The 19,971-nt window shown below is 47.5% G+C and overlaps 1 protein-coding gene and 1 pseudogene across 1 annotated transcript in view; one reads left to right on the top strand and one right to left on the bottom strand.

Moving 5' to 3' along the window:
- Positions 1–15,160, bottom strand: part of LAPTM4B (lysosomal protein transmembrane 4 beta) — a 49,534-nt gene extending 34,374 nt beyond the window's left edge. The window contains exon 1 of the mRNA XM_026454928.2: positions 14,115–15,160. Coding sequence (XP_026310713.2) covers positions 14,115–14,474 — 360 coding nt within the window. The 5' untranslated portion in view covers positions 14,475–15,160. The remainder of the gene's footprint in view (positions 1–14,114) is intronic.
- LOC111520880 lies at positions 7,491–7,959 on the top strand (annotated as a pseudogene).
- Positions 15,161–19,971: the final 4,811 nt, after the last annotated feature.

Here is a 19,971-nt window from a genome sequence, read left to right as displayed (position 1 = left end):
CCTGGGCTGGAGTGCAGTGGCCGGATCTCAGCTCACTGCAGCCCAGGCGACAGAGCGAGACTCCGTCTCAAAAAAAAAAAAAAAAAAAAAAAGTTAAAAGCAACTAAAGAAGTGTGGTCTCTGTTTACTTTTTACTTTCCTTCAAGCACAATGAGTTAACCAATAACTCAACAACTCTCATTAAGTCTCCAACAGCTCTACTAAGAGTCTCAAGAACTGGGAGGAGGAAAAGGAGTGCTGCTAGGGCTCACACATTATTTTCACTAGCATTGCTTTATGACCAATGACAAATCAGCCCAAAAGGTGTTGGGGCAGAATGGGACAACTGTGGCCTCTTCCTTCAGGGCCAAGATTCAAAGTTAAATTGACAAAACAAATGTATTACTCATTCAAACATAATACATATTGTAGGACAAAACTCACGTTAACTACTTAATACTTTATGATAAGTTACTGAGAAAAGAACTTTCATCTGAGGAATGCAAGTCTTTATTATCAGGCCCAGAGAGACATTAAAATGATACAAGAATCACTTTCTACTCCCCCTCCCTTTTGAGCTGTGTCTTCAGCTCTTGAAACTGATTGCTATTGCCACAAGTAGCTACAAATTAACCTAATAATGCATAGTTAAACAATGGATAGCCAATCACGAACCAATGTTGTTTCTGCAAACCAAGGACGACTCCTGGCAAACAACTTTGTATCACTACACTCCCTGTTCCTTCTTTCAATCTTTAAAAATCCATTTATAACTGCTGCTAATCTGTGTGTGTATAGTCAGGGCAATGTCATTCTATATTCTGGGGTTGCAAATCCTCAAGCTTGGCCCAAATAAACTCTCTACTTCTATTAATTTTGCCTCAGTTTCTTCCTTTTAGGTCGACATTAGATATATTTAAAGAGAATCCCAGAGGGATTGGTATTAAACAATTTTGATAGCAATCTTTATTTATTGGCCACCTTGTCCGTAAAACATTATAATGAACTTCTAACATAAAAGTGTGATAAGGGGCTCAGGCCTGCAATCCCAGCACTTTGGGAGGCCGAGGCAGGGGGATCACCTGGGGTCAAAAGTTCTAGACTAGCCTGGCCAACATGGTGAAACCCCATCTCTACTAAATTAAGCCGGGTGTGGTGGTCCGCACCTGTAATCCCATGTACTCGGGAGGCTTAAACCCGGGAGGTGGAGGTTGCAGGGAACTGAGATGGCGCCACGGGACTCCATCATGGGTGACAGAAACACTCTGTCTCAAAAAAAAAAAGTGTGATAAAAGCTTAAAAAGATATTGAATACCACTGAAATCTCCACCAACCAATGTTCTATAGAACTGCCCTTGATCCTTTATTAGATGAGGGAAACCTGTACTTTAAAAATCCAATATCCTTCCCCATCTAAATCTATTCAATTCCTTAAATCATATGGAGAAAATCTAGGTGGCAATGAGAAGTGACAGTGTGCTAGCAGCCCTCACTCTCAGCGCCTCCTCGGCCTCCGGCCTGGGCTTCCACTCTTGCGGCGCTTGAGGAACGCTTCAATCCGCCACGGCACCATGGGATCCCCTCTCTGAACTGGCTGAGGCCAGAGGCTCCTCTCTCCGCTTGCAGGGAGGTGTGGAGAGAGAGGCGCGGGTGGGAACCGGGGCTGCGCTCGTGCGCTGGTGTGAGTTCAGGTGTGAGTTCAGGCGGGCGCGGGCTCGGCGGCCCCGCACACGGAGCGGCCTGCAGGCACTGCCGGCCCAGGGCAGTGAGGGGCTTAGCACCCGGGCCAGCAGCTGGGGAGGTTGCCCCGGGTCCCCCAGCAGTGCCCGCCCGCTGGCGCTGCACTCCGACTGCCCTGGTGCAGGATCCACTGGGTGAAGCCAGCTAGGCTCCTGAACTGGATGGGGACTTGGAGAACTTCTATATCTAGCAGGAGGAGTATGTGCACCAATCAGCACTCTGTATCTAGCTAACCTAGTGGAGACTTGGAGGACTAGCACTCTGTGACTCTGTGTCTAGCTCATGGATTGTAAATGCACCAATCAGCACTCTGTATCTAGCTCAAGGTTTGTAAATACACCAATTGGTAGTCTATATCTAGCTAATCTAGTGGAGACTTGGAGGACTAGCACTCTGTGACTCTGTGTCTAGCTCAAGGATTGTAAATGTACCAATCAGCACTCTGTATCTAGCTCAGCTAGTGGAGACTTGGAGGACTAGCACTAGTGGAGACTTGGAGGACTAGCACTCTGTGACTCTGTGTCTAGCTCAAGGATTGTGAATGCATCAATCAGCACTCTGTGTCTAGCTCAGGGTTTGTAAATACACCAATCAGCACTCTTGTGTCTAGCTCAAGGTTTGTAAATTCACCAATTGGTACTCTGTATCTAGCTAACCTAGTGGAGACTTGGAAGACTAGCACTCTGTGACTCTGTGTCTAGCTCAAGGATTGTAAATACACCAATTGGTACTCTGTATCTAGCTAACTAGCACTCTGTGACTCTGTCTAGCTCAAGGATTGTAAACACACCAATCAGCACTCTGTCAAAACGGACCAATCGGCTCTCTGTAAAATAGACCAATCAGCTCTCTGTGAAATGGACCAGTCATCAGGATGTGGGTGGGGCCAGATAAGGGAATAAAAGCAGACTGCCCAAGCCAGCAGTGGCAACCCGCTTGGGTCCCCTTACACACTGTGGAAGCTTTGTTCTTTTGCTCTTTGCAATCAATCTTGCTGCTGCTCACTCTTTGGGTCCATGCTGCCTTTATGAGCTGTAACACCAGGAGGTCTGCAGCTTCACTCCTGACAGTGAGACCACAAACCCACCAGAAGAAGGAAGCTCCAGACACATCTGAAAGTCTGAAGGAACAAACTCTGGACACACCATCTTTAAGAACTGTAACACTCGGCCGGGCGCGGTGGCTCAAGCCTGTAATCCCAGCACTTTGGGAGGATCACGAGGTCAGGAGATCGAGACCATCCTGGCTAACATGGTGAAACCCCTTCTCTACTAAAAAATACGAAAAACTAGCCGGGCGAAGTGGCGGGCGTCTGTAGTCCCAGCTACTCGGGAGGCTGAGGCAGGAGAATGGCGGGAACCTGGGAGGCAGAGCTTGCAGTGAGCTGAGATCCGGCCACTGCACTCCAGCCTGGGCAACAGAGGGAGACTCCGTCTCAAAAAAAAAAAAAAAAAAAAAAAAAAAAAAAACTGTAACACTCACCTTGAGGGTCTGCGGCTTCATTCCTGCCTGAAGTCAGTGAGACCAAGAACCCACCAATTCCAGACACAGCAAGAGAGACCTGTATCACTCACTAACTGGTAAAAATCCCTATCCATCTTATTCATACCATTAAGAGCTGATACCTGCTATAGTTTGTATCTAGACAGCTATATATAACATACTGCCTGGTTTTCTAGCCATCTGAAACAGCCTGCCATTTTAATCTAACTTAAAAACTGCTTTCATTGGCCAGGCGTGGTGGCTCACGCCTCTAATTCCAACACTTTGGGAGGCTGAGGTGGGCGGATCACGAGATCAGGAGATCGAGACCATCCTGGCTAACACGTTGAAACCCCATCTCTACTAAAAACAAAAAAATTAACTGGGCGTAGTGACAGGCACCTGTAGTCCCAGCTACTCAGGAGGCTGAGGCAGGAGAATGGCTTGAACGCAGGAGGCGGAGTTTGCAGTGAGCAGAGATCACGCCACTGCACTCCAGCCTGGGCAACAGAACGAGACTCCATCTCAAAAAAACAAAAAACAAAAACAAAAAAACTGCTTTCATCATATCACTCCTGTTCATCACTCTTCAATGATTTCCCACTGCCTACAGAATAAAATCCAAACTCTTTAGTCTACTATTGAGTCTTTTACAATCTAACATAGTGGGGAAAACACCAGGCAGTAAAGATGACACAATTGTCACAATCAGTCCATTATTCTATCCTGAAATTATGGGCCAAGTCATAGAATCTGACAGTTGGAAAGAAGCTATTTAAACGAACATATCACCAACTATCATGCGTGACCCAGGGTTGCTCTGAGGTCTATAAGAACAAACATGAACGCTCACTGAAAGCTATCAATCACTCTACGAATACAGGATGCTGGTCTTACTATCCTGTAATGAGACAAATCAATAGTTGCTGAACTTCTCAGAATACAAAGAAGAGAATCTATCAGGCTTGTGGAGGGGTGAAGAAAATTCTCTCCCCTCTACAACTTCTGAAGGTTTGATCATCTGAGCCTAATAAACAAACTGATAATAGATCAATAGCAAGAAAAGGCATACAAATGTATTACATGCACACGCATACATGGGAGTCACAGGAATAAGAAAACTCAAAGGAAGGGCCACATGGTTTAAGTTTTAATGCCATCCTGAAGTTACAGAAAGAATAGGAGTTTAGATCATGGCAAAACAGGTTATGGGAAGGAGGGATGGAAAGGCCTGGCTAGGGAAGGTGGTCTTGTTATGCAAATGAGACCTCACAGGTAGCAGCCTTGAGAAAGGATATTTGGTAGCCTGTGGTATGTGTAAACTTCTCTATTAGACCTTCAAAGGTGTCAGACTCTCAATCTCTTGGTTTATCTGTCCTAGGTCTGAACATGGGGGATGGGGTGGGGAGGAGGTGTGCTCAGAGAAAGCCTGGCTGTTTATTTCACTAATGCAGATTTTCCCTAAAGATGCAAATCTCCACAAACAGCAGCTTTTCAGAGCAATTCTTGTTTGCAGTTTCTCTAACACTATCTTGAAGTATACCAAAGAGGTGTATTTTGGGTGAGATATTCTGGTTTCCTTTACTTGAGTAAACAAGGAAACTTGAGTTTCCATGTGAACAAGTGGATTCTTTGAAAGACCAGGTCTGCACTTGTATCCCAGAACTTAAACAAACAAACAAAAAAAAAGTAAAAAAAAAAGACCAGGTCATAAAGCCAATGAGAGCAGCTACTCAGGCCTCTTTCGTCCTTTATAACCTGGTGTATGAACTACCCTGTGAATAGTGTCTGGCACAAAGAGCCATTTGGTATGTATTTGCTGTGTCTAAGTTCCTAAAAAACAACTGAACGAGGATATATGAAAAAAAAAAAAAAAAAAAAGGCCAGGCGCGGTGGCTCACACTTGTAATCCCAGCACTTTGGGAGGCCAAGGCGGGCAGATCACCTGAAGTCGGGAGTTCGAGACTAGCCTAACATGGAGAAACCCCATCGCTACTAAAAAATAATAATCATAATCATAATCATAAATAAAATACAAAATTAGCCAGGCATGGTGGCGCATGCCTGCAATCCCAGCTACTCAGGAGGCTGAAGCAGGAGAACCGCTTGAACCCAGGAGGCGGAGGTTGCAGTGAGCCGAGATGGCACCATTGCACTGCAGCCTGGGCAACAAGAGCAAGATTCCGTCTCAAAAAAAAAAAAAAAAAAAAAGGCTGGGGACGGTGGCTCACACCCGTAATCCCAGCACTTTGGGAGGCTGAAGCCGGTGGATCACGAGGTCAAGGGTTCAACACAAGCCTGACCAACATAGTGAAACCCCGTCTCTACTAAAAGTAAAAAATTAGCCAGGCATGGTGGTGCATGCCTGTAGTCCCAGCTACTCGGGAGAATGAGGCAGGAGAATCGCTTGAACCCAGGAGGCAGAAGTTGCTGTGAGCGGAGACTGTGCCACTGCACTCCAGCCTGGACAACACAGTAAGGCAGAGTAAGGCTCTGTCTCAAAAAAAAAAAAAAAAAAAGCGTGGAGTGGTGGTGTGAGCCTGTAGTCCCAGCTACTTGGGCGGCTGAAATGGGAAGACTGCTTGAGCCAGGGAAGACAAGGCTGCAGTGAGCCATGATCGTACCACTGTACTCTAGCCTGGGCAATAGAGTGAGACCTTGTCTCAAAAAACAAAAAACAAACAAACAAAAAAAAAGGTCAGGCATGGTGGCTTAGGTCTGTAATCCCAGCACTTTGGGAGGCTGAGAGGAACAGATCACCTGAGGTCAAGAGTTCGAGACCAGCCTGACCAACATGGAGAAATCCTGTTCTCTACTAAAAATATAAAATTAACTGGGTGTGGTGGTGCATGCCTGTAATCCCAGCTACTAGGGAGGCTGAGACAGGAGAATTGCTTGAACCCAGGAGTCGGAGGTTGTGGTGAGCCGAGATCACACCATTGCACTTCAGCCTAAGCAACAGGAGGAAAACTGTCTCAAAAAAAAAAAAAAGTCCCCAAAGTCTTGTGCAAGAATGTTCAGGGCAGCTTTATTTATAATAGCCCCAAATTGGAAATAATTCAAATATCTAATATCTGGCAAATGGATAAACAAATTGTGGTATATTAATACAATAAAAACAATACTCAGCAATAAAAAGCAACACTCCAAGAACATGAATGAATCTAAAAAGTTATGCTAAGTGAAAGAAGCTAGATACAGAAAAGTACATACCGCATAATCCCATTTACATGAATAAGCAAAATTTACCTACAGTGATTGGGTGTATGGCAGGGATTAACTGGGAAACAGCACAAGGGAACTTGCTGGAGGTTTGGAAATGTTCTCAAGGAATGTGGGTTACATTACAGAGGCATTTGTGAACTCAATAAACTACATTTAACTGTGAATTCTGCGGGGCACGGTGGTTCACGTCTATAATCCCAGCACTAATCCCAGCACTTTGGGAGGCTGAGGCAGGCGGATCACCCGAGGTCAGGAGTTCAAGACCAACCTGGCCCACATAATGGAACCCTGTCTCTACTAAGAATACAAAAATTAGCCAGGCGCAGTGGTGGGTGCCTGTAATCTCAGCTACTCAGGAAGCTGAGGCAGGAGAATCGCTTGAACCCAGGAGACGGAGGTTACAGTGAGTCAAGACTGCACCATTGCACTCCAGCCTGAGCAACAAGAGCAAAATTCTCATCTCAAAAAAAAAAAAAAAAAAAAAAAAAAAAAAAAAAGGCGGGCACAGTGGCTCACGCCTGTAATCTCACTTTGGGAGGGAAGGCGGGTGGATCACAAGGTCAGGAGTTCAAGCAAGCCTGACCAACATGGGGAAACCCCGTGTCTACTAAAAATACAAAAATTAGCCCAGAATGTGCCTGTAATCCCAGCTACTCAGGAGCCTGAGGCAGGCGAATCACTTGAACCCAGGAGGCGGAGGTTGTGTCAGCTGAGATCATGCCACTGCACTCCAGCCTGGGCATCAGGGTGAGACTCGGTCTCAAAAAAAAAAAAAAAATTTGTAGTACATAAATCACAACTCAATAAAAGAAAAAAAGAGACAAAAAAAATGATTTCTAGTAATAAATACCTGAAGTCTCCCAAAGTAGCTTGGTCCAGAATTTAAAAAATAGTAATAATAAATACCTGAAGTCAATATACTTTATTTCAGGACTGAAGGAAAACTTTTATTATTCCAAGCCAAAACCAAAACACATGCACAACTTTTAAAAGTAAAACAGTGGAAACAGAACAGATTAAAACATCACTCAGGCTTCCACAGGAGGCCTATACGCCGCTGCTTGTGCTGCCGCCATGTCTCTAGTGATCCCTGAAAAGTTCCAGCATATTTTGCGGTACTCCACACCAACATCGATGGGCGGCGGAAAATAGCCTTTGCCACCACACGCCATTAAGGGTGTGGGCCGAAGATACACTCATGTGGTGTTGAGGAAAGCAGACAGTGACCTCACCAAGAGGGCGGGAGAACTCACTGAGGATGAGGTGGAACGTGTGATCACCATTATGGAGAATCCACGCCAGTACGGGATCCCAGACTGGTTCTTGAACAGACAGAAGGATGTAAAGGATGGAAAATATAGCCAGGTCCTAGTCAATGGTCTGGACAACAAGCTCCGTGAAGACCTGGAGTGACTGAGGAAGATTCGGACCCATAGAGGGCTGCCCCACTTCTGGGGCCTTCATGTCCGAGGCCAGCACACCAAGACCACTGGCTGCGGTGGCCGCACCGTGGGTGTGTCCAAGAAGAAGTAAGTCTGTTAATAAATAGTTTATATACCAAAAAAAAAAAAAAAACACTCAGACCATAAACCAACCATGGGTTTTTAAGCTGTCAAGTAAATCACCAAAGTTCTCTAAGCCTCAGTTTTCTCATCTGTAAAATGGGAATAGGAAAATCTACCTCGCCAGGAATATATAAAAATTAACCTTATGCAAAGCATCTAGTAAAGTACCTGACACTCAGAGCCTTAGTAAATGATATTGGTAGGAATCAACAATGAGAAAACACAAAAATATCTACTTTACCTATCTTGCAAAACAGGAAATTGCTTAAATGAGCCCTTATTGTGGACTCTTATTTACTTTTTAGGTTTTTTTTTTTTTTTTTTTTTTTGAGGAGTTTTGCTTCTGTTCCCCAAGCTGGAGTGCAATGGCACGATCTCGGCTCACTGCCACCTCCGCCTCCCGGATTCAAGTGATTCTCCTCTCTTAGCTTCCGAAGTAGCTGGGGTTACAGGCACAACCACGCCCGGCTAATTATATATGTGTGTATATATATATATATATATATATATTTTTTTTTATGAGACGGAGTCTCACTCTGTCGCCCAGGCTGGAGTGCAGTGGCCCTATCTCAGCTCACTGCAAGCTCCGCCTGCCAAGTTTACGCCATTCTTCTGCCTCAGCCTCCCAAGTAGCTGGGACTACAGACACAGGCGCCCGCCACCTCGCCCGGCTAGTTTTTTTATATTTTTTAGTAGAGACGGGGTTTCGCCATGTTAGCCAGGATGGTCTCGATCTTCTGACCTCGGGATCCGCCCGTCTCGGCCTCCCAATGTGCTGGGATTACAGGCTTGAGCCACCGCGCCCCGCCTATATTTATAATAGCAACGGGGTTTCATCATGTTAGCCAGGACTTAAACTCCTGACCTCAGGAGATCTGCCCGCCTCAGCCTCCCAAAGTGCTGTGAGCCACCACACCCGGCCTGGACTCTTACTTAAATATCTGCCTTTTGGCCCGGCGCGGTGGCTCAAGCCTGTAATCCCGGCACTTTGGGAGGCCGAGACGAGCGGATCACGAGGTCAGGAGATCGAGACCATCCTGGCTAACATGGTGAAACCCCGTCTCTACTAGAAAATACAAAAAACTAGCTGGGCGAGGTGTCGGGCGCCTGTAGTCCCAGCTACTCGGGAGGCTGAGGCAGGAGAATGGCGTAAACCCGGGAGGCGGAGCTTGCAGTGAGCTGAGATAGGGCCACTGCACTCCAGCCTGGGCAACAGAGCGAGACTCCGTCTCAAAAAAAATAAATTAATTAAATAAAATAAATAAATATCTGCCTTTTCTGAAAACTTTCTGCTTTCTTTTATTATTATTATATTTACTTTTTTTTGAGACACAGTCTTACTCTGTCACCCAAGCTGGAATACAGTGGTGTGATCTCGGCTTACTGCAACTTCTGCCGCCCTGGTTCAAGGGATTCTCCAGCCTCTGCCTCCCTAGCAACTGGGATTACAGGTGCCTGCCACTGTGCCCAAATAATTTTGTAGTTTTAGTAGAGATAAGGTTTCACCATCTTGGCCAGGCTGGTTTTGAACTCCTGACCTCATGATCCACTCACCTCGGCCTCCCAAAGTGCTGGGATTATAGGCGTGAGCCATCCACACTCAGCCCCCCCCCTTTTTCTTTTTTTGAGATAAGAGTCTTGCTGTCGTCACCCAGGCTGGACTTTCTGCCTCCAGAGTTCAAGCAATTCTCTTGCCTCAGCCTCCTGAGTAGCTGGGATTACAGACAGGCGCATGCCACCACGACAGAATAATTTTTGTATTTTTATTAGAGATGGGATCTCACCATGTTGCCCAGGTTGGTCTATAACTCCTGACCTCAAGTGATCCGCCTATCTCAGCCGCCCAAAGTGCTTACAGGTGTGAGCCTCTGTGCCAGGCCTCTTTTTTTTTTTTTTTTTTTTTTTTTGAGACAGAGTTTCACTCTGTCACCCAGGCTACAGTGCAGTGGCACAATCTTGGCTCACTGCAACCTCTGCCTCCCGGGTTCAAGCAATTCTCCTGTCTCAGCCTCCCGGGTAGCTGGGATTACAGGCCTACACCACCGCGCCTGTCTAATTTGTATTTTTAGTAGAGACAAGGTTTTCCACGTTGGCCATGGTCGTTCAGGCTGATCTCGAACTCCTGACCTCAGATGATCTGCCCGCCTCGGTCTCCCAAAATGCTGGTTGCCCAGGCTGGAGTGTAGGGGTGCAATCACAGCTCACTGCAGTTTCGAACTCTTGGGACTCAAGCTGGGACTACAGATGTGGGCCACCACACCTGGCTAATTTTTAACTCTCCACTTTCTGATAACTGACTCCATTCCATACAGATTGCTGGCTGAGAGAAGGGGTTAGGACAAACTAGGGAAGGTGCCTCGTTTTACAGTGGTCCTGCTCCCTAGTCACACAACACTCTCCTTAAAAAGTTCACGAGGCCGGGCGCGGTGGCTCAAGCCTGTAATCCCAGCACTTTCGGAGGCCGAGACGGGCGGATCCCGAGGTCAGGAGTTCGAGACCATCCTGGCTAACACGGTGAAAACCCGTCTCTACTAAAAAATACAAAAAAGCTAGCCGGGCGAGGTGGCTGGCACTTGTAGTCCCAGCTACTCAGGAGGCTGAGGCAGGAGAATGGCGTAAGCCCGGGAGGCGGAGCTTGCAGTGAGCTGAGATATGGCCACTGCACTCCAGCCTGGGCGACAGAGTGAGACTCTGTCTCAAAAAAAAAAAAAAAAAAATTCACGAGGCCAGGCGCGGTGGCTCAAGCCTGTAATCCCAGCACTTTGGGAGGCCCAGACGGGCGGATCACGAGGTCAGGAGATCGAGACCATCCTGGCTAACACAGTGAAACCCCGTCTTTACTAAAAAACACAAACTAGCCGGGCGACGTGGCGGGCGCCTGTAGTCCCAGCTACTTGGGAGGCTGAGGCAGGAGAATGGCGTGAACCTGGGAGGCGGAGCTTGCGTGAGCTGAGATCTGGCCACTGCACTCCAGCCTGAGTGACAGTGAGGCTCCGTCTCAAAAAAAAAAAAAAATTCACGAATATCAATGTTTTGGACAACCAAAGAGTGAGTTATAGAGAAACGCCACACTCTGAGACAAATTCAGGAGTCCTTCATCAGCCGGCGACCCAGAGACAGCTAGTGCTCAAAATTCTCTCGGCTCCAAAGAAGGGGCTAGATTTTCTTTTATACTTTGGTTTAGAAAGGGGAGGCGGGGGAGTTAAAACAATCTTACAGAAGTAAAGTAGGCAAAAAGTTAAAAGGATAAATAGTTACAGGAAAGCAAACAAGGTCCAGGTGCAGGGGTTTTAAATCTATCACAAGGTGATAGACGCGGGGCTTTGGGTGCTATTAACTGGGTGAATTCCTGGGAAGTGCGGATATGGCCTGCCACAGTGTCCTATCAGTTAATTGCATTCTTGGATGCGCTGGGAGTCAGCTTGCACAAGTTTAAGTCCTAGAGGAAGGGGGTGGCTAAGGGGCTGCAAGTGAAGGCGCCAAGATGGAGTCTGTCTGGCTCTCTTAGCTAAGGGAGAGTCAATTCAGGTTAGAACAAGGTAGGGTATCACAAAATTATATTCAAAGGTCTAAGTGAAACTCACTACTTACAAAAAAATAATCAAATGGCTTACATTGCCTTGTGAAATGCAAAAGACTATTTATAAAGATTACCAGTACTTAAGCAAGGTTTCCCAGAAATAGGGTTTACCTAAAGCAACATTTTTATTCACATCTGCTAGAAAGCTTTCTAATTATCTTTCAAAAGGCCATCTATTTCCAAACGCTAAGACAAGCACACCAATAACTACTTTCCACAGAGAGCGTGCTCAAACAGTAGACAAAGCATGCTGAGTACTCTTGTATCACACCAACACTGTCTGGCTGGATTACAGCCAACAACAGGGCTCAAGTAGGATTTATCTTTCCTGTAGATCACGTAGTACATTTGCCTAATGCAATGCCCTAGATTTCACAAATTACATTCACTGATGTACTTGCAAGTCGGCAGATTTGAACATTTTCAAGGAAGGCAGACACTTGTATAAAACAGTCTGTCTTGATCATCAATAACAGCACCAATTATTTTGAGCCACCTACTATCCTTTTGCTATAATTTTCAATTTCGGTAAATAATTTCTTGGCTTTCAGCAAAGTCGAGGTTTAGCTAATATGCTGATCTTCCATCTGTATTTACACTGCACAGTAAGAACCCACACACGCTAAATATGTTTGAAATATTTTCAAGCCAAAAATTTATATTGTGTGGCCATGATAGGCACTGACTAAAGGAAACTTGGAACTATAAATAGCACAGTTAACACCATATGCCTGGGGTGAAATGTTTTGCTTAAAATGGTACAAGGAAGGGGTTCACAGTTAAGACAAAAAGTCCATATTCTATCCAAAAATGGGCCCAATAAACAAACCACACACACACACACACACCCCTAACTCATTAAAGAGATAATTTTTCTCGGCCGGCGCGGTGGCTCACTCCTGCCTGTAATCTCAGCACTTTGGGAGGCCAAGGAGGGCGAATCACGAGGTCAAGAGTTCGAGACCAGCCTGACCAACATGGTGAAACCCCGTCTCTTTTTGTAAAAATACAAAAAATTAGCTGGGCATAGTGGCGGGCGCCTGTAATCCCAGCTACTCGGGAAGCTGAGGAAGGAGAATCGCTTGAACTTGGGAGGCGGAGGTTACAGTGAGCTGAGATCGTGCCACTGCACTCCAGCCCGGGCCACAGAGTGTACCTGTCTCAAAAAAAAAAAAAAAAGAAAGAAAGAAAGAAAAAAAAAAAGAAAAATAGGCCGGGCGCGGTGGCTCACGCCTGTAATCCCTGCACTTTGGGAGGCCGAGGCGGGCGGATCACGAGGTCAGGAGATCGAGACCATCCTGGCAAACCCGGTGAAACCCCGTCTCTACTAAAAAATACAAAAAACTAGCCGGGCGAGGTGGCGGGCGCTTGTAGTGCCAGCTACTCGGGAGGCTGAGGCAGGAGAATGGCGTAAACCCAGGAGGCGGAGCTTGCAGTGAGCTGAGAGCCGGCCACTGCACTCCAGCCTGGGTGACAGAGTGAGACTCCGCCTCAAAAAAAAAAAGAAAAAAAGAAAAAAAAACCTCACTGAAAAAAGTTACATATGCCATTTGTCTACCATTTTCAGGGCATTTCCTCGCGATGCAGTGGTATTCACTGCAAAGCAACTCGGGTCTAACTCTCCATCATGATGTCACAAAACCCGAAATGCAGTGGAATCCGACTCAGTGCTGGTGCAGTCTAGGGGTGCCAACAACCAGTGCAGTGCCGGCAGGTGCAGGGCAGGACTCCATCAGGTTTCCTCACTACCTCTGAAAATCACTGCTCCTCATACAAAAAAAGACTTTAGAAGTTCCAACCAGGAAAAAAAAATGCCAGATTTGCCTGCTAAGTCTGTCAAGAAAAGGTCCCAGAATCAACTGTCCATGGGCAGGAAAAATGTGGGTGGAAAATGGCTTCCCCGGGCAGATGGAAATGCAGTAAATCACACTCACATCCCTTCCTGGAGTATGGGCGTTAAAACATGGTTGGGGGGAGGGGAACCTATTCACAAGAGGATGCCAAGAACCCCCAACCACTTCAACTCGGGATCCGAACGTGCGACGCCGGGAAAGCGCAGGCCACCCTAGCGGAGACGCGGCCAGGGAATGAACACTGACAAATCCGCAACCCTGACCACACAGCTGCAAAATATGCGCCGTCCCCTCCCGGACAGCCGTAGCCATCCGCAGCCGTCGAAACACAAAGCCCAAAGGGCTTTAAGAAGAAAGGAAACACGTGCTCGGCAGATAAGCTCAGAGTTTCTCGGCCCCGGGTGCGCCCTACGCGACGCCGCAGAGCTGCGCGGAAGCTGGAGACCAGCAACCCGCACTACCTGGGCGCCAAGGCTGGGGTGAGGCCCTCTGCCCCGCGCCCCTTGCCACCCCCCACTGTCGGCGCTGGCCCAGCGGGAGAAGCGCGGACGCTGCACCCAGAGAATTAAGTTTCTAATAATACAACTTTAGGCGGATGAGCGCGCCTCACCCCACCGCGAGGCCGGGCCAGAAGCCCAGCTCCGGGCGCGGAATCAACCCGGGGTCCGGGACCGGGCGCGCCGCGCTCACCAGATACCAGACGCCGAGCAGGATGGTGCCGGTGCGGACATGGCAGCACAAGCAGCAGCTGTTGGAGTAGAACCGCGTCCAAGGCGCGACCATCTTCATCGCTCCGGGCGCAGTGGCGCGAGCGCGCGCCCAAGTTTTCAGGGAGCGTCGACCGCCTCGCCTGGGGCCCGCAGCGCCGGTGCTGCCGGCTCCTCCGCCGCTCTGGCTCCCGGCCCGCTCGCCCGTGCGCCCGCCGGTCCGTCTCCTCGATCCCCCGAGATCTCCTAGCGTCTGCAGCGTCCGGACCCCGAGCTCCGAAGGCGGCGGAGGCGGGGAGAGGGCGGGGCGGACTCGGCCATGTGACCCGGCCCGTGACGTCATCGCGGGCTCCAGCCAGCTGCTGGAGCAGCGAGCCCCGGGTGAATAAATCCATCAGCGTGCACCCTCGGGCGGTCTCCTAGTCGGCCAGGAGTGGAGGTCCCGGCCTTCCCTCTTTCATCTGGCCATTCGTGTAACTGCATTCCGGAGTCGAGATTCTTTTAGTCTAGTTCCTTGTGGGTTTCTTCCCTTTTACTTCTTTTTTTTTTTTTTTTTTTTTTGAGAGGGAGTCTCGCTTTTGTCGCCCAGGCTGGAGTGCAGTGGCACGATCTCCGCTCACTGCAACCTCTGCCTCCCGAGTTAAAGCGATTCTCCTGCCCAACCCCCCGAGTAGCTGGAATTACAGGCGCCTGCCACCAGACCCGGCTAATTTTTTGTATTTTTAGTAGAGGTGTGGTTTCACCATGTTGGTCGGGCTGATCTGGAACTCCTGGCGTCAAATAATCCACCCGCCTCCGCCTCCCAAAGTGCTGGGATTACAGGCGTGAGCCACCGCACCCGGCCCCCTTCTACTTCTGTCTTGCAGGTAATCGATACAGCTCCTATCACTCTTATCTTGCACGAGAGGAAGGAAAACTGCGCGGTGCTATTCCAGTCAATTGCAGTACTTTGAACCACCACCGAGAGCAATTTGTCTCCGCTTCCCAGCTCAATTACTGTGGTAGTAATCTTTTCCCAGAAAATAGGATGTATGTCAAGGACATCCTTGCTGTGCTTCAGGTAGCATTTTAAATCATGAGTGCAGCTCTAAAGATGCAGCCCCAGCCTGGGCAACATGGGGAAACCCTGGCTCTACAAAAAATACCAAAATTGGCTGGATGCAGTGGCTTACGCCTGTAATCCCAGTGAGAGACAGGACTAGTGAATTTTCTGGGGCGACTAAGAATTCCTAAACCTAGCTGGGGAAGGTGACCGCACCCACCTTTAAACAGGGGGCTTGTAACTCAGCTCACACCTGACCAATCAGGTAGTAAAGAGGGCTCACTAAAATACCAATTAGGCTAAAAGCAGGAGGTAAAGAAATAGTCAAATCATCTAATCTGCGACCACAGGGGGAGGGACAATGATTGGGATATAAACCCCAGGCATTCGAGCTGGGAGTGGGCAACCCCCTTTGGGTCCCCTCCCACTATATGGGAGCTCTGTTTTCACTCTATTAAATCTTGCAACTGCACATGCTTCTGGTCCATGTTTATTCCACCACAAGCTGAGCTTTCCCTCACTGTCCACCACTGCTGTTTGCTGCTGTCCCAGACCCGCAGTTGACTTCCACCCCTTTGGATCTGGCAGGGTGTCCCATGCGTTTCTGATCCAGCAAGGCACCCATTGCGGCTACCGTTTGGGCTATAGGCTCACCATTGTTCCTGTGCCGCTAAGTGCTGGGGTTCTTCCTAATGGAGCTGAACACTAGTCGCTGGGTTCCACGGTTCTCTTCCGTGATCCACGGCTTCTAATCGAGCTGTAACACTCACTGCATGGCCCAAAGTCTCATTCCTTGAAATCCGTGAGGCCTAGAACCCCAGGTCAGAGAACAAAAGGCTTGCTGCCATCCTGGGAGCGGCCGCCACCATCCTGGGAGCCGCCGCCACCATCCTGGGAGCTGTAAGAACAAAGACCCACCCATAACACCAGCACTTTGGGAGGCCAAAGGCGGGCGGATCACCTGAGGTCGAGAGTTTGAGACCAGACTGACCAACATGGAGAAACCCCATCTCTACTAAAAAATACAAATAAAATTAGCTGGGCGTGATGGTGCATGCCTGTAATTCCAGCTACTGGGAAGGCTGAGGCAGGAGAATAGCTTGAACCCAGGAGGTGGAGGTTGCCGTGAGCCGAGATCGCACCATTGCACTCCAGCCTGGGCAACAAGAGCGAAACTCCGTCTCAAAAAAAACAAAACAAAACACAAAATTAGCTGGGCTTGGTGGCATGTGTCTGTGGTCCCAGCTACTCCAGGGGCTGAGGCGGGAGAATTACCTGAGCCAGGGAGTTCGAGGCTGCAGTGAGCCGTGATTGTTCCACTACACTCCAGCCTGGGCTATGGCAGTGAGACACTTCTCAAAACAAAAAAAGAAACAGTCATCCAACCAGTTACACAAGGCCTCTGCAAGACACAACACAGTGTTAGAGATAGTGAAAGTTAGTTCTATGCTTTGGAGGAGTTTATTTCCTCCCAACTTGTGTTTCGTCTAGAAACGCCCGCTGGACTATGGACTACTGTCAAAGCCAAGAATCTGAGATGTTAGATTATTAGCACGGGTGAAAGTTTTATTTCAGACATGGAGCAAAAAAAAAAAATGATTCAATCCAAATTTCGTAAGATCAGGCTAAATAGGAAGAAAGATACTGTTAAAACTATTCAATTACAGATCTGGTTAGTTTTAAAAAGCTTTAAAGCTGCAACTTTCTTACTATGTAGCTTTATCCTGGAACCAAGAGCCATCCCTACCTTGTCAAGCGTAGGCCCTTAATCAGAAATGATAAGTAACATTATTTGGGGAGTTAATCAGAAAACCAAACAAAAAGCTCCATTTTTATTTTGTGTTTTCCTTCCTCTTCCTCTTCCTCTTCCTCCTCCTCCTCCTTCTCCTTCTCCTTCTTGTTTTCACATGGAATTTTGCTCTTGTTACCCAGGCTGCAGTGCAATGGCGCGATCTGGTCTCACCACAACCTCCGCCTCCTCCCGGATTCAAGCAGTTCTCCTGACTCAGCCTCCCAAGTAGCTGGGATTACAGGCATGCGCCATCACGCCCGGCTAATTTTGTATTTTTAGTACAGACCAGTCATGTTGGTCAGGCTGGTCTCAAACTCCTGACCTCAGGTGATTCACCCGCCTCAGCCTCCCAAAGTGCTGGCATTACAGGTGTGAGCCACCTCGCCCAGCCTTGTTTTGTGTTTTCACTACAAAATTCTGGTTTCTTCAAGTTGGATAATGAAGAACAACAACAAAAATTCTGGTTCCTTTCACATTGGAGATCATTTTCTCTGTGGGATCTTCCATTTAAAATTTAATTATGCCCACGGCCACTTTTAAAAATATATGTGTATATACTAGTCAAGTGCAGTAGTGACCACAGGGAAAAGAGTAGAATAAGGAGTTCCATCTGTAACTGATCATGAACAATCAATTGAGATAACTCACTACCTTCAGACAATCAGCCTTTTTTTTTTTTTGAGACGGAGTCACGCGCTGTCACTGGGCCAGAGTGCAGCGGCGATCTTGGCTCACTGCAACCTCTGCCTCCCAGGTTCAAGCGATTCTCCTGCCTCAGCCTCCCAAGTAGCTGGGATTACAGGTGCCCACCACGTCCAACTAATTTTTTGTGTTTTTAGTAGAGATGGGATTTCACCATGTTGGCCAGGCTGGTCGTAAACTCCTGATCTCAGGTGATCTGGCCGCCTCGGCCTCCCAAAGTGCTGGGATTACAGGTGTGTGCCACTGCGCCTGGCCCACAGCCACTTTTTTTTTTTTTTTGAGACGGAGTCTCGCTCTGTCGCCCAGGATGGAGTGCAGTGGCATGATCTGGGCTTACTGCAAGCTCCGCCTCCCAGGTTCACACCATTCTCCTGCCTCAGCCTCCCCAGTGGCTGGGACTACAGGTGCCGGCCACCACACCCGGCTAATTTTTTGTATTTTTAGTAGAGACGGGGTTCCGCAGTGTTAGCCAGGGTGGTCTCGATCTCCTGACCTCGTGATCCGCCTACCTCAGCCTCCCAAAGTGCTGGGATTACAGGCATGAGCCGCCGCGCCCGGCTACAGACACTTTTAATATAGGACAAGCATTTGTGCTCTGAGAAAGAACAGAGACATGTGATCAGAATGGGAAATGGTATCTTGAAAGAGACTTTTTCAACAATTAAACTCCCAGCAAGCTCCCATAGTTACCTTCCCTTTTTCACTCCCCACCAGAATTTCATATTCATTAGGCAAATCAATCATTGATTAAAGGGAATTTTATATTTTAGAAATCTTATTTATTTATTTATTTATTTATTTATTTGAGGCGGAGTCTCGCTCTGTGGCCCGGACTGGAGTGCAGTGGCCGGATCTCTGCTCACTGCAAGCTCCGCCTCCCGGGTTTACGCCATTCTCCTGCCTCAGCCTCCTGAGTAGCTGGGACTACAGGCGCCCGCCACCTCGCCCGGCTAGTTTTTGTATTTTTAGTAGAGACGGGGTTTCACCGTGTTAGCCAGGATGGTCTCGATCTCCTGACCTCGTGATCCACCCGTCTCAGCCTCCCAAAGTGCTGGGATTACAGGCTTGAGCCACCGCGCCCGGCTATATTTTAGAAATCTTAACGTTCAAGATCTGAACTTACAGACAGTTGCCAAATTTCTCTAGATAAGAAAATAAAGAATAGAGGGAACCTAACTGGAGAACAAAACAAAGAAGAGAGAAAAATGCCTTTGCAGTTAAAGTTTATTAAATAAAGCTTAGTGTCAATGTCTTTGGAGTTGTACTTGTTTGAGTGCAAGAGAGTATGGGAACTGGCTTTGCAAAATTATAACTAAGGAAATTATGACAAGTGAAAGACATCAGATCTAACCAACTCTATCTTGCCTCTAATCTCTGAACTGTCCTTGTCCATTCCTGGGCATAGGCCGAACTAGCCTTAGGAAGGAATTTAGTTTATGTTTTAAATAATAGCCCCTCCCAAAAGCTAAGCTGTCCTTGTGAAATGAATAAAAGGCCACCAGCTACCAAGTTAGAATGAGAGGGGTTGGAATTCTAAGTATTACCAGCCACTATACTGGAGGTCGTAAGATTCGCAACTTCAACAATTATTCTTAAAGGTAACATCAGTGTTGAGAACCTAAGATCCGCCTTTTGAGATGTCTTTTCAGGTTTTTGTATTTCTAACAACCGGATGGCCCCACCTGGACCTGCCAACCAGTTCTGTGCCCCCAACCCAGGAACTGACTCAGCATAAGAGAACATCTTCCACTCCCTCTAATTTCATCCTGTGTGGGGAAAAGAGAGATCAGCCTGTTACTGTGTCTATATAGAAGGAAGTAGACATAAGAGACTCCATTTAGTTCTGTATTTGAGATGCTGTTAATCTGTGACCCTACCCCCAACTTTGTCCTTGCAAGAGACATGTGGTGTGGTGACCCAAAGTTTAATGGATATTGGGCTGTGCAGGATGTGTCTTTGTTAAACAAGTACCTGAAGGCAGCTTGCCCATTAAAAATCCTGCCCCTCCCTGGGCAATGGTACATCTCTGGGTAAAACCTATTGTGTGCTTTGTTTACTGAGTAAGGAGAAAACCGCCTTTAGGAATAAGGTGGGGCTTGCTGGAGCAATACTGCTAAAAGGTTTATGGAGATGTTCGTATATGCATCTCAAGGCACAGCATTTTCTTTTAAACTTATTCATGTTACAAGGATTTTTGTTCATATGTCTTACTGCTGATTTCCTCCCTACAATGATCCTATTGTCCAGCCACTCCCTTATCTTTTTTTTTTTTTTTTTTTTTTTTTTTTTTTTTTTTTTTTTTTT

The sequence above is a fragment of the Piliocolobus tephrosceles genome, chromosome 7, assembly GCF_002776525.5.
Source record: "Piliocolobus tephrosceles isolate RC106 chromosome 7, ASM277652v3, whole genome shotgun sequence".
Classification (NCBI taxonomy): domain Eukaryota; kingdom Metazoa; phylum Chordata; class Mammalia; order Primates; family Cercopithecidae; genus Piliocolobus; species Piliocolobus tephrosceles.
The sequence above is the reverse complement of the archived record's forward strand: the minus strand, read 5'-3'. Positions and strand labels throughout refer to the sequence as shown.